Source organism: Pseudonaja textilis, chromosome 1 (assembly GCF_049901715.1).
Source record: "Pseudonaja textilis isolate UNSWEBS1 chromosome 1, rPseTex1.2, whole genome shotgun sequence".
In the NCBI taxonomy this organism is placed as follows: Eukaryota; Metazoa; Chordata; class Lepidosauria; order Squamata; family Elapidae; genus Pseudonaja; species Pseudonaja textilis.
Genome location: NC_141990.1, coordinates 189373324 through 189388609, shown reverse-complemented (window position 1 = coordinate 189388609; position 15286 = coordinate 189373324). Strand labels below are relative to the sequence as shown.

The 15286-nt window shown below is 38.5% G+C and overlaps 1 protein-coding gene across 13 annotated transcripts in view; it reads left to right on the top strand.

Moving 5' to 3' along the window:
* The window catches only part of NOSTRIN (nitric oxide synthase trafficking), a 36971-nt gene that overhangs the window by 473 nt on the left and 21212 nt on the right, over positions 1–15286 (top strand). For 2 of the 13 annotated variants that reach the window (XM_087919992.1, XM_087919991.1), the window contains exons 2-8: positions 607–784; positions 3582–3667; positions 6652–6819; positions 10445–10528; positions 12966–13028; positions 13245–13326; positions 15061–15123. In XM_087919992.1, coding sequence (XP_087776118.1) covers positions 758–784; positions 3582–3667; positions 6652–6819; positions 10445–10528; positions 12966–13028; positions 13245–13326; positions 15061–15123 — 573 coding nt within the window. In that variant the 5' untranslated portion in view covers positions 607–757. Of the gene's footprint in view, positions 1–606; positions 785–923; positions 1017–2191; positions 2321–3581; positions 3668–4872; positions 5064–6651; positions 6820–10444; positions 10529–10577; positions 10863–11475; positions 11551–12965; positions 13029–13244; positions 13327–15060; positions 15124–15286 lie in introns of those variants that run through there. The other 11 variants (XM_087919996.1, XM_087919994.1, XM_026697095.2 and 8 more) reach the window with 11 other exon arrangements.

Sequence of the window (15286 nt, the reverse complement as noted above, 5' to 3'; positions counted from 1 at the left end):
TTGGGAGTCGAGTTGAATGTTTTTAGCAGCTACCTTGCTCCAAGGAGAAGCTAAGAAGCCGGACACCAAAAAGAAAGCTCTTTTTGAGGGGGGCTTGGGTCATGCATTTACTTCAGAAATTTTGGGGGGCGGGAAATACCAAGAGTAGAAAATGTCACTAATTAAAACAACCTTCATGTGCTTATGGAATCACATCAAGGGAGGTTTTGCAACATTTTGGGGGAGAAGTTGTAGAAGTTTTGATCGGGGATGCCTACTCAATATAATTCAGTTCTGCTTCTGGTTCTTAGACAGAAGTGTTTGCTACACTGATGTTCTGGCTTTCTTGTGTGCAGTCCAGTACAGATGCTTCAAGTTTACCATCAGTGAAGTGGTAAAGGTTTCAGACGCATAACTGGTTCAGAGTCACCTACTGAGTTTTATGACTGAGGATCTGAATTACGAGAGAAGGCTGTCAGTTCTAACCCAACCTCTTATTCACTCTACCCTGGCGGGATCACTTTTTATTCTACAGTGGCGCTCTGTTTGCAGGCTGATTTTTTAAAAAATGCTCAGAAATCACTCCCCAAACTGCTTCCAGCCTTCTGATTTTTCCTTGTCTATCAGGAAACACATTAGATAACAATCACCCATTGGGCAAGTCTCTTAATTACTTCGTATTTTGCTTTGCTCATCTGACCTAATTGCTTGCCGTGAAACACCCAGCCTCAGTCTTAGACCAAACTGGATATGCTACTGCAATAGCAGGCAGTTCAGAATGAAGAACCCACTTGCTGGCTGCACGGTGAGTAGAAAATGGGCCTTCCTGTGCAATTTTCTCCTTTGTTTTCCTCCCTTTGACCAGAGGACTGGAATATGTGCTTGGAAAAGGGACAGTTTCAAAAAGGCTTGGAGGCAAGCAGAAAGAATTCCTTGTTCCCGCAGGGTTTCTTGAGGGCTCTTACCTGGAAGTTGGATTCTGGATCAAGCAGCTGGCAACTGGGTTGAGCTGTACCATCGATCCTCGGATGTTCTAAGTACCCTTTCCTCTTTATTTTTTCACTCTTCAGATGTTCTGTCTCCAACTTGCTCACCTCTCCTTAAGCTAAGGACGAGCATCTCGGTGCCTTTCATGCATACTCAAAAGCTGAGGCCTCTTGATTTTCTGAGTGGGGCTCCTCCTTAGGAGATGAAGATGTTGGGTATGAAAGGTTAAAAAAAAAAGTGCAGGAGAAGAAACCCAGCAGGGAAAAGAGCCCAAGCAGCATAGGATCCCCCCTGAATGCTTTGGTTTGTCGGTTTGAATCTCTTCTTTGAGGCATTCTGGAAGCGTCAAGAGGGTGATCGGTTTTGTTTTTGTGCACTTGTATCAGAAGCACCGAGGCACTTCAAGGCTGAAAGGATTAGCTACGGTGAGGGGTGGGCGAGATGCCTAGTTGGGGGCTCCCATTATGTCCCTGGCAGAAACTGGAGGAAAAAAATAAGAGCTCGCTCTGCCCCATGGCAGCACTCAGGTCCCAAATGAAGGCTTGCTAATCTCCAACCTAGCATCCTAGCCACGTGAGACCCCATGCTCCTATGACGTGGCTAATGCCACACAATAGCTTCCACAATGTTTGTGTTAAAAACACAGCTTTGCCCTGCTGCCCAAAGTTAACCTGTTTTCTTAGTTCAGTTTCCCCTCTCCTAGAACAGCTCCTCTCTTCCTCTCTTTGCTGAAACCAGTAGGTGGGAAGTCTGTGGGAGAAGCTGGCAGACTTCCTCCAAAAACCTGCAACCAAAATAACCAGCGGGTGGGGGAGTTCTCCAACATACAGGAACAATCGGATGAACAATGTTTAAGTAATCTAATGTGAAGTTTAAGGGGTTTGATTAATCAAATATCATTTTGCCCTGGGCCCATTTCCAAATTGCACCCCTAACATACCATCCGAAGGTCTCCTTTAAAAAACAAAGCATGATTTTATTTTATTTTTTATTGCAAAGGTTAAAGTACAAAACCCAAAAGAAAAAAAATTAACCAGAGACAAAACTAAACAAAAACGTGTAAAAAAATGGGAATTTTAAAAAAGGACAAAAACACATAGTATCCCCCCTAATGACAAATCTGTTGCAATGGTAGTTTCCTTTCCCCCTTTCAAAGCAGGTCCAAAATTTATAAGACCTCCTATATCCCTCTGCCAATAACAATTTGCCCATCTTTCTATATCAGAAGCACCTAAGTTTTTCCTGTTCAAAGACTACACTTCTAACTGAAATGGCAGATCAAGAAGGAGGCTGCAAAAAATTACAGGCAGTGGTTAAGACGAAATTTCCTCTGATTGTTTGAAACAACTCCTGGGTATGTAAAGAGTTACAGAGAAAATAAAATAAAATGCAGTGCCCTTCCTAGTAGTGGGAAAAAACTTCCTTGTTTGTTCAATCACATATTTTGTCACATTTGTCTCCTGCCTCCTGTAAGAGATTTTGATCCTTGCTAGAACCTTTATTTCAACCAATTATCACGGCAGGATTTTCTCTGAGCTGGGTGATTTTGACTGGAGGACAGCCTGAAAGAAACACACCCTCAACCCTTTGTCATGTTTCAAATTTCATTTTGGTGCAAAAACAAGTGAGGATCACTAACATGCTTGAAGATAATATCCATCTATTACAGTGTCAAATGTATTTGAGCTGTGGTGCCCCGGTGGTTAGAATGCAGTATTGCAGGATAACTCTGCCCACAGCCAGGAGTTCGATCCTGACTTGCTCAAGATTGACTCAACCACCCAACCTTCGGAGGCCGAAAAAATAAGGACCCAGATTGTTACGGGGCAATATGCTGACTCTGTAAATAGCTTATAGAGGGCTGTAAAAGCACTGTGAAGCGGTATATAAGCCTAAGTGCTGTTGCTATTGCAGTTTTAATTTTTGGATATTAGAAATATTTCACAGAAAGTTTACAAGGATTTTTGGACAGAGTTGGCAATTTTTTTTGTCTTTCTCCGCTTCATCTGGATTGACTATATATGGACACAAACTGGTTTAGATTCTGCTGCCTTGTGCTTTTCAGTTTTATTAATACTGTAATGCTTTCAAAAATTAACATCATTCATACATTAAGAACAGAAAAACTGGTGTTTTTGAAAGAGGGAGACAACTGAGCAGGCAGGAACGCTTGTAGGGATGCTAAAAATGCTGTGGTAATATTGTAAATACATCTCTTTGTGAGTAGGCCGGGCATTCCGTTTCTTGGGTGGAGATGTCAGATACTGAAAATAGTTGCACCTTAATAGCTGAAATTCTTGTGCACGCACGCTCACAAATTTGGGCATTGTATATATTCTCACTGGTTCACCTGTTTACAAAATGAGTTATTCCTTTAAGTTTCCACTCTTTTATTCCCAATGTTTCCTGCTGGGAAGAAAATCATTGCCACTCACTCATTCCACTCTTCCCCCCCCCCCCATTACACACAAACACACAATAACACACCCCATGCAGGTATAGACAATTCCAAATGCTTTGTGCCAGAACCACATAGCAGGCCACCCTAACGTAGGCTTGAAATATTGTGAAATGTTAAACCCTCTAAATGACTCAGTCCTTGTGCTGTGTTTCAGCATGATCAGGCATACCAAGCGCTGAAAGAGTATTCTAAAAATGGAGATAATTACTGCAAGCAACTCTTATCTATCCTTCAGCAGAGGTATGTATGAACAGCCTGAAAGAAGGAAACAAATTGTGCTACTGAATTTGTTTTTGTTTTCAAAATTGGGAAGGAAGAGAGAGTTGCTGTCACATGGAGCAGGCTTTAAGATGAGACTCTGCATTGTTTGCAAGGAGTGTTTAATTTACTCACCCAGTGGTAACCAGGACAACTAATACTATGGGGGGAAAGACAAGTTTCAGAATAATATTATATACCTGGATTTTATTTCTTTGTGTGCCCTTGTGTACTGTTACCCACACTTGCATAGCCACATCTTGAGAAAATATTGAAGGTTTTTATTTCTGTTTGTGATTGGCTACAAGGCTGCCATTTCATCTAAATCCAAGAAATTCTGGCCAGGGTTTGTTAAAGCAAGCCAATTTGTTTAAGAAGCTGGCTTGTTCTGCTAGTAAAAATTAACCATAACTGAATTTGCAGAAATAGCAATACAGGATGATTAATTTAAAAAGGAAATTAAATTTTTTGACCTCCTAGAGAAAATGCCAGAGGAAGAGAAGGCCAAGAGGATGCTAAAGTCATTTCTGCAGATACTTTGCAAAGAGCCAAACTGGAATGAGCAAAAAGTGCTTTCCATTTCACTTGTTTTACACAAAACACATCTGAGCCAAGGAGGCACAATTCCCCTTTAGAGACTTACGAATGTTACATCAACTGACTTTCAAGAGATGGTGAAGCAAATTCTAGCCAATTGGGAAATGCACAACTCTGCAGAACATCGTTGATACAAATGAAATCTATCTATTAATCTATTTAGCATCTATCTATCTATTTTGAAATGATCAAGGTGACCAAAAAAAAAATCAATAAGCTCTGTTAAATGAAAAAGGAGTGAAATACTGGATCAATATGTCTTGTGGATGATAAGGAACAGGTAACTGATACGGAAGAGGAGTGTCTATAAGTTACCCATTTCCAAACTCTACTGACTTTAAAGCTCTTAAACAGGAGACCTCTGAATTCAGTTCAGTTGTTAATTGAAAGTCAGTATAGCTCTTCTAATAAGGGGAAAACATGTTCTGGGTGACATCTGCTTTAATTCCCCCATTGCTCTATTTATTTTGATCACCTCTAGTGTTATTTGATGTGCTCCACATGTCACTCTGCTGCAGGTTAGTTACTTGACACATTTTATATATTATTTATTTGTTAAATTTACATGCTGCCCCATCTCATTGTTGCAGCAACTCTGGGTGGCTTATAGAATGATAAAGAAGTTTATTTAAAAAGATAATACAAAACAATTATGATTATGAAAAATTAAATAAAGATTAAAATCCAAGAGGACATCAGGATGGAGATCTTCTACCTACATAGAACACCCTCCAACATAGAACACCCAAATTGGCGGGGGCGGTCCAACTGGCAGACCCAGGTAAACAAAGGAATTTAATCTGAACCCTATTGCTGGCTTATTAATCAAGTATTCAAAAGGCGATCTGGAATATTCTTTCTCTAAAGTTGATTTTATGGCCTAGATAGGAAACTTATAGTCTTCCAATTGTGTTGGATGACATTCCCAAGCAGTTTCAGACATCCTGGAAACAGAATGCAGACATTAGAAGCGACAATCTAACAGCAGTTGGGAGGGCCACATTTTTCCGGTCTTGATTTTCAAGGCGAACCATTGAATCAAATCTTCAGCTTGGTTCATCCCACATGATTTCATTCCAGAGATGGGAATTACGTAAGAATAGTCACACCCTTATTCTGAATAACATCTTATAACATGGGAAACTTTAGCTATAGTGTTTATGCTTTACTGAAGCATATGCTTTACTGATTTCAATATGGAATAATTTTAAACCGTTCTATTTAATTTAAAATGGATGACATTTAATTGAAATCTACCATTCTACTTCCTTCCCATCACTTATATCTCTAGGCTAGAAGACACTTTTTGTAGCTGTTATTGTTGATTTTTTTTTATTCCATAACAAAAGTTCCATAAGATTTACTAAAATGTACTTATCACTGAAAAGAGAGGGAAGACTTTTAGCTGCAGCTTATTTCATCCTGAAAACCCAATTCATTTTCTTGTCAAATATTTTGAACACTATGGTTTTCATTTGCTGTACCTTTCAAAAAAAGCAATTGCCACTATATTGAAGATTTGTCTTGTATCTTAAACCTTTGGACTTCCTTTGTATGACATGAAAGTGATGCTTTTATAAATAGAATGAAACATTTTACCATATGTGCAGTTAAAGGGAGGGGGAAATGAAGGTGAACAAAAATCACTGCTCTTCCTTTCATAGATGCCCGAGCATCGGAGTGTGTCCCCCCGCCTATAATACTGAGAAAATAAAATGCACAACTTTTTAGGAGCTGCTGAACTATTCTTAACAGCTTGATTCTGAATCAAGCAAGTATTTGGCTCAGTAACTAGTTTGATTTGCACATTGAAGTAAGTCATGGTTGGATTTAATCATGGTTTATTGAATAAAGTACAATGCCTATGTTCACACATAACACAGTAAGCCATACATTTATGCACAAGAGCTGTGTTCACACAAAACCTGAAGTCAAACATGAATGTACAATTTCAGATGTACAATTTAATGGAGTGATGTCAGGAATAGCTGTTCTATCAGTTCATAAAAAAAAAAAACATTTCAATTTTAGATTACATCTTGGGATCTCCCCAAGTATTTATTTTAGGCCATTCTGATTTCATCTTGGGATTGTTTCAAAAGTGCCATTTAAATTAATTTCAAAATTCTTAATCTCAGTGAATTAAGCGGTCATTCCTCTCCTACTGGCTCTCAAGCACTGTGTCACCACCTCCTGTCTTGGCCTTTGAAACAAGAAATATAGCTTTGTCTGCCTGCAAAGCTTATGACCCCTGAGTTGTGTTTTGCTTTCCTGAAGTGTGTATTATCGCAGGCAAGTGGAAAAAAACACTAATACACACTAATCCCCCACCCCACTAACCTGCTTTCCAGCTCCGTTCTCCTCTGCAGGGCAACAAAAGAAGACCCAGCCGATCAGTTGGGACTCAATGGGAGGCAGAGAATAGATGGGGGCAGGGCCAGTCAGAGGTGGTATATGCTGGTTCTCCAAACAACTCAAAATTTCCACTGCCGGTTCTCCATAACTGGTCAGAACCTGCTGAATACCAACTCTGAGCGGTATGTAAGTCTAAGTGCTATTGCTATTATCAAATCAAGAATAAACAAGAGAAACTGGAGTTCTGGTTTGCAAGTCTTTGGCGGCAGCAGGAATCTGCGATCATGCACGGTTTCTGCTGCGCTCGCCGCTGGAGTGCCCCCAATCCAGCCGGATTTGGGGGATAATAGTTACCCCGTAGAGGTAACTGAAGACAGGGGAGATCTGGCAGGGGTCCAGGAGAATCGCAACCCCCCTCCTCAGCTGGCTTAACTCCCTTTTCCGAAAGCGGTGGAGTGGCGGTCAGCAATGGCCGCCACAAAGAAGCTTTCATCCGGATAAGAATGTGCAGGAGGAAGCTGAGAAAGTGAAAGTTTTGGCTGACCAGGACAATAAGTAGCATTTAAATACCCTGGAATTTGAATTTCATTAAAGATACATCGCTCCCAAAGAAGATTAGAAAAAGCAGCAAATGAAAGTTAAAAGGGAAAATTTGTTTTTTCTCACTCTCCTTCCTTACGGTGACAGCTGTTGAACGAGAAATCGGAAAAACCCGCTTTGGCATCAGCAGGTAATTAAACTGAAAAGTAAAGCCAAGGGGACAATAAAGATTTCTGAACATTGGGGAAAAAAAAACTTTTTTCGTTATAAGTGGGAAGGGAGAGGAAAAGAATTAATATTAAGATTTTGTTGGAAGAGGCTGCTTGGAATTTATAAGATTAGAGCTAAATTGTAACAAGACTCTTAAAAGATACATTTTAAACTGGAACTTTGCAACTGAACTGTAACCCCAGGAAGAGAAAGTGTAAAAAGAAGAAAGTGCTAAATGAAACAGTCTGTGTGTATTTGGATTGCTTAGTGACTTTGGGACTTTTGGAAATTATTATTTGAAAGACTAAAAACATTTGGGTTGTTTAAAAAAAAATATTTTTTTCACAATGGGATTACTTGTCGATGAACTGAAAATGGAATTCAAAAAGTTAAAAGAAGAGGAACAAGAAGGGAAGGGCTCTTCTGGCTCTGTTTTCCATTTCTTAGAAATGGCGATTTCTACCTATCAGAAACTACAAGAACAACAAGAAGATTGGGGTGAAGAAGAAGCCATCTTTAACAAACAAGCAACTCTAGCTGGGGAAGAAAAAGGAAAGAGGGGAAAGGGAATGGAGAATTTAAGACCTAAAAAAACAACCAAAATAGAGAAAAATACGGTGAAAAATGGACACATTGTTAGAAAACAACAGAAAAGAGGAACACAGAAGAGGGTGGAGATCAAGAGGGTGGAGATCAAGAGACAAGGGGGTAAAAAGGCTAGATTGGAGAAGAAAGGAAGGGAAAAAGGAGAGAGAAGTTACAAAGGTTTGAAACAAGATGTAAAGAAACAGGAATTTTTCAGAGATAATGGGTAAAAATATAATTAAAAAAGAGATTCTGCAAAAGTACATAAGATTGTATTGTTGTATTTGTATTTGAAATAATGTTAGAAAACTGGAACATTATATGATTATAAAATGGGATAAAATATTAAAAGGAATGTGTAAAATGTTTAAGACCTAATGATAGAGTTTAATTTGTTATGGATTATTGTTTTAATTATATTATAAACTTATTATTTTTTCTTATTTTAAAATACAGTATGTAGCTTTAGAATGTACTAAGCAGAATCCGAATGAAAATTATATATTATTTTAAGTGTTAAATTTAGGGGAAAGATATAAAGGCGTCATACTTCAATCGGTGATTACAGGAGAAATTTTGTATTAATGAGAAAAGATAATAGATAATTGAAACAGAACAGACAAAAGATATAAGCAAAATGATCTAAATTGAGATGAAATAAATAAAATAGAATTAAGAGAGTGAAAAGAGGGGAGAAGCTCTATAGAAAATGTAGAACGGTAAATAAGATATGAAATGGTATATAAAGTGAGTATGAATTTGAATTTATGTCTGTACAAAAAGATGTAACCCGGGATTAAGCCGCTTTCCAAAAAGAAGTTTTATGTTTTTATGTTTTGTGTTTTATTTGTGTATGTTTGTTTATTGAAAATTAATAAATTAATATTAAAAAAAGGATAAACAAGAGAAACTGCTCAACTTATTTACATCTGTATCTGAATTAGTATACAGATCTGTGATCAGTCCTTTCAAAGGATCCAGTTATATCACCTCTGGCTGTAATAACTCTTTTAACTGTCCTCTGGTTATTTATCCTGTACGTTTTCTTATAGTCCCCTCCTGCTCCACCTTCATTCAAGGAGTATGTTTGATGAATTACGTTCCAGTCAAAGCCACTAAGAGTGGCTGAGAGACGGAAACCAATTTTCTCATGTAAATTACATGAGTGCTGAGGGCAAACAGGGCATAACTGATTCATGACAGTGCAAATGAGAATTCTTAGGAGAGCGCTGCTGACTTTAATATGAGCTGCTGAGTGACATGAATTATAGAGCAGCAGGGAAGGGTAAAATTTCCAGAATGACAGATCGTTTCTGTCAAGTGCAAGGAGCAGCATGCATTTGGAAGAGGAAGGGGTTTTTGAAAACCAATTGTTTTGAGAAAGTTCAAATCCACCCTCCTTCTTCTAAAGAGGTGCCTTCAAAAGAAAAAGTACTCTTTGAAACAAGGTGCAAAATCCCATTAATCATCCTTCCAAGCACAACTAAATAATTATTTATCCATCGGTGATGGATTCATGCTGTCTGGGAATAAATAAAAGAAATCATTGAATTAGAATATAAACCGTTTTTGTAGTATTTGTGTTCTTAAAAACTTTGCAATCGAACCACTTCTAAATGGACCTGCTGAAACTGGTGAAATGTTTTGCTTCTTTGTTGCTGCTGTTCTGGAAGGCTGGGGGAACGATGCCTGTGCATGCATAGGGATAAAACCCGTGCTGGGTAAAGCTTAATGAATTGTTCCCCCTGCTTCCAGCAGTTGCAGAGAGAATGAATTGGCAGTTACAGGTAAAGCGTAATTTCTCTGCTTGTTCAGTTTCTTTCCATTTTTTTTTAAAAAAATCAAATTATTTCCTTTCAATTTTTTTAAAGGCATGTATGAATTTTAGTTGAGAAACCCTTTAGGATAGAGAAGTGTCGATTCTAATTTAATGCCATAAACATGATTGAAAACATTTGCAATGGCAGGGAAGGACATTTGCCAACCTTCACTGATGAGCCATAATCCTAGATGTCATTTGAGATGAGAGAGGGAGGGAGGGAGAGAGGGAGGGAGAGAGAGACTCCAAAAAAGCTTTGATTTTTTTCCTTTCTGCCCATGGAAACATTGCTGTGGGTGCCCCTGATTCAGACTTTCAGAAGCTGTTCATTTTAATGTTGTCTTTGGACTGGTGGATTTGTCCATTTTGTTTTCACATATTATTCAACTTCCTCCAAGTCTGACTTTTGTGAGATTTATTAGACTGTTTAGCAGAAGATTCTGGCTTGTACAGCCTCTAGCACAGTTTGGGTCAAGGCTAAAACTACTGTATTATTTTAACGCCTGCTGTATAGATTCCTGTCTCCCCACTTTCCCTCCTCCAGCCCCCCCAGCGCCCCCCCCCCAAATGCTCATTTTTCCCTCCCTTGGTGAAGTTTCCAAAGTTCTAAACGTCTAAGATGAATGAGTGCCCACTGATTCTTTTCTCCACAGAACTAGTTTGGAGATTACATACGGTAAAGGACTGGAGAAATTGGCAAACAAGCTTGCCAAAATGTTGACTAAAATAAAAGTGAAGTAAGTATTAACTATACTTTTATATTCTTTTCCTCCGCCCCTGGTCCAGGATTTTCTTCCAGGGTAAAGATGTGTTGCCTCGGATGGTTGTTGGAGATCCAAGTCTACAAGTCCTCTTCTCTTCTGGGTGTGACAAAAGGAAATCTGTCTTCCTGGATGTGCTGGTAGTGATGTAATCTGACCAAATGGGATGAACTCAGAGCTCTGATGATTAAAAAGAATTGCTCTGCTTGAGACCAGCTTTTCTTGATTTTTTTTTCCACTTGAGAACAGCAGCAATTGCATCCTCATTGGAAGCTGTTGAGAACCACCATGCATGATGGTTACAAATAAGGTGATTGTGAGGAACCACAGGGACACTGCAGGCTCCCTAAAATGTTTCTAAAACAACGAGAATTGTTTCATATTACCAAATATTACAAGAGTTTAGAATCCTTACCTAAAATTGTCATGTGAGATTTGGCTATCATTTTTTTTTATATTGAAGTCCACCACTGAGGGGCAAATGACATGGGTTTTATAATTTGTTAACTAATATAGTTCCTTTGTATTTTAATTTGACTTTATTTTCTCTCTTTTAAAATGATGTTCAGTTGTATTAACTTTTAAATTCCTAAACTGATAAACAAGCTGGAGACTAGCTCCAGATAAGAAAAAGCTTGTTAGTACAACCTGAGGTCTGGCTGATCTCTTTGGTGAATGCTAAACAACCTTTCTTCCTTACAATTATGCCCCTTCTGATGTCAGACCTCATTTTAATGAACATGTGTGATATCATGGGATGCAAATATGTAGCATGTTTGACTACATGCAACTGATTTCCTATGCAAAGGGGAGGTTACCTTTATTCTGTCCTGTCAACTTTCCTCTTGCATTTTCTTTGTTGTGTTAGCCATAAAAAGGAGGGAAACGTGAGGCCAGAGATTGTCTCTTCTTTTTGTTCATAGAGAGACCCCATTTACTTGGGGTACACTAATAAACTGTTTTTAAATGATCTTCCGGCTCAGTTGCTCATTGGAAAGGTAAACTGAAGTAGAACCTAGAGCCAGATTTGGCTTTGACCACTGACAACTATAGTACTTTTGTGGATTAATAATAGTCCCCAATCACAAATGGGAATCCTTCTTCTCATTTTCATCATTTTCATTTTATATCAGATATGGGCAATCTCTGTTAGAAACAATTGTATATGTAGACATGTGTTGGAAGTTTCGATTCCTCCCTCTTCTAGGAAAACAGCCCCCACCCTTTATCAAGTAGGGCTATTAAAATAGCTGGAGCCAGCTTACTTTTCACAACAAAGGAAGGAGAAAATTACAGGCATGAGATACAGAGAAAAAACCCTACAAACTAGCTAAGATCCTTTCCCATAGAAATCAAATAGATGGCAAATTATAAAAACTTGCGAAAAGCAAACCAAAAGGCATGGCAGGAAGGAAACAAGATAGCAAACAAGCAACTACAAAGGATCAGGACCATAAAACCAAGATCCCAAGAAAAGAATTCAACACACACAAAGAAATCAAAGTCTTCAAAGATTCACACCTACAAATCAAAGAACCTGAAGTGTATAAAAGAGAGGTTTTCCTACTCACCTATTAGATTAATCCTAGGGACACCGTGAGATTTCTTCTTATTGGCCTTCCTATTAATAAACTGATTCTGACTTTCAATGCAGCTGAACGCAAATCATTTTGCATTTCTCCCAGCCGGGAAATTTGAATCTACAAAGGAAAGAACTTTGCCTATTGCAAAAGGGCAAGGTTTTCTTTTTTCCTTTCCTCACATGGTTGTGGGCTAAGCAAGAGAAGCCTTAGTACAAAGTTCATGTGATCTTCTCTTTTGCAGGGAGAGGTTCACTGGAAACTTGGGAAGCTTCTCCATATTTTAAAAAAAATATGTGTTAAAGGCGTTATAGAGCTTTCATTGGAGTTTGCCTTTGTTTCCCAACCCAAAATAGGGAAAGTATTCCACTATTAGTCAATGGTAGTGATCAAATTGGAAAAAAAAATACAAGGGGGTTTCCATGATCTATATCTAACTAATGGTCCATATCTATCTAATGTCCTTTTGCTCTATGTGCATAATAGAATTAAAACAAAATGCTCCAATGTTGGGGGAAAAAATGAAGCAGCCCTCACATTAACTTCATATCACTCAGGTGTCACTTTGCCACACTAAACTATTTTCAAATATAGCCAGCTTGCTTCCAGGGTTCATTTCGATAAAGCAATACGCATCTATAATTCATCTTATAAAACCACTGTTGCGGAATTAACTTGGGTCTCAGATTTCCCAAATAGATCATAGGAAAATGTAAACCCAAACCTAGTAAAAATATCATATTTCCCAGGTTCTTAGCAATGATAACTTACTCATTCAGGAGCTGAAATAAAAACATATTTCTCCTTTTTTCCACCCCGTGGTCTTTCTTTAGCTATATTCATCGTACTTCGCTTTGTGTTTCGGAGGAGCTGAAATCTGAATCAGATTTGCACAGGTAAGCAGTACCTGCTTCATTATTCAAAGTGTAGTGAGGCCTGGAAGGGCTTTAAAACTTCTACAATAAACATTGCCGTGTTACTGTCTCCTCGGAGGAGATTGAATGGGTGATATTTACAATCCTTTCTGCTGTGGTTGTCTGGCAAATGATATTGCTTTCTGAGAAGGCAAGTTTTCATAACATAGGTGTATGTATTTTATGTCCTGCATCTAGAAAGCTTGGCAAAGCCATTCAGACGGAAGCGATAAACCCAATGAATCGTATCCTGCAGGACCATGAGAAGAAGAAAAAAACAGTGAGTTCAGATAACCCTTGTTGTTATGATAATGTACTGCAACATTTTGCTTACAGTATTTGGGCCTTACCATGATACTGACTAGGATCCAAGCCTGTACCCCAAATTGTCATCAAAATATCTCTCGATGGGGGAAAAACACTTACCAATCCTTCATTTGAATCTCATCCATTCCCCAGGTCTCAACATGTTACAAATATAGCAATATGGGCAAAATTGACTTTGGCCCACACTAGCTACCAGATTATTCCTGGAGACCCAGACAAAGAGGGAAGATGCATTAGAAAAAGGAGAGTCATTCATGACCGCAAGCTGTAAAGGCAATATTTCCTTTCAAATCAGACCTTATTGTCCAGATTTGGGATAGTTCACCCTATCTCATGTCTCTAACCAACCCAGATGGGCAAGGATCACCATAGGTGACCTGCTTTTCTTGTATCCGGCTTACAGGAACTGATTCCTTCTTCAAATCTTGAATGTAAAATATGCAGGTGAAAAGAAGGTTACATCTGGCTTTTGGGATGGGCTTCTAATTTCACCAAGGGCCTTGCCCTTTACAATGTGACTGTGCTGTGGCAATGATCTTGTCAACTCATAAAACATTCCTATGCCGGTTTTAGTAGTTGCCATAAAAAAACGGGAGGGGATGAAGGAAATCTGGAAGAGCCGTGCAACAGTTTGAAATTGAACGTACATTCCAACTCTTATCTTTAAAAGATTATAACTAAAATACCAGAGCTTTTGCCCACGAATATATTTAATTGGAGAATGTGAAGGATGACAGCCAGCCCATGAACATGCTCAATTGAAGAATCTGGTTTATGAGACACCCAGGGAGGAGGGGGGAAACAGTATCACAGCTGACTATAAATTACGTATGCCAGAGTTGGCTTCGTACAAGACAGTGCCAGTATGTCGCCTCTAATGAATCCTTTGAAGTTTTTTGAGTTTGGCTCGAGAATCATGATTTTATTAGGGTGATTTATTCCATACTGTGCATCTTGTGGGCAAAGCATCTACTGCATGCTTTCCACCCCTTAGGATTCTAAGCAGTCAATCAACAATTGTGTGATCTGGCAAAACAAGACGAAGGCATCAGACACATTTCAAGGGTCTCTTAGGTAGAAAATCTTTCTAACCTAAAGACACACTGGTTACCCATTCTGTCCTTTGTGATTTGTTTGATCTAAGACACTGTAAAATGGACACCTTGTGAAACATGGTCCATGAAAAACTTGGTGATAAGTGTAATGGGAGATCAAGTTGAAAATGATAGAATTGTTCTTAGGATGGTGTGCACAATATTACATGTCAGTTGATGCAATTCACTTTTTCCTACAGATTTCGCTATAAAGCTTTTTCCAACGTATTTCTTTAGCAAAACTTGGTGTCTATGTGCAGGTGTGAGGTTTAAAAAAAATATCAATCATCCTTTTCTTGTATGGTAGATAGACACATATGCCTGGCAAGTCCTACACTGAAAGAAATGTAAACTGTTATTCTCTTGGATATTTTTTTTTGTTTTATGCTAACTATTGTAAAAAAAGAAAAGGCTCTTTTAAAAAATCAAGATTTAAAACTTACCTTCAGTTAAAAAGTCCAACGTAACTAAATATATTAGGTTATGTTCCCCCAAAGGAAATTATTGAAATCGTATCAGTTCTAAGATTAAAAATGAAAACCTAACAAACACTTATATCCTCCCTCCCTCAATTGTGGTGTTTCTCCCATAAGGTAGACAATACAGTTGAAAAGGCAGCTGAAGCAGTTACCAGTAACTGGCGTCAACAGTTAAAGGCAAGTTTTAATCTTTTATTCCTGCAAAATACTTAGAAGTGAACCGTCCATTGGAAACTGCTGCAGTGGCTCCATTTACTTAAATGGGATTCAGAAGTTCTTTCTCAGAAGTGGGTGTCTCTAATGACCACAAAAAAGATACTGGCTGACTGAGTTCTAATTG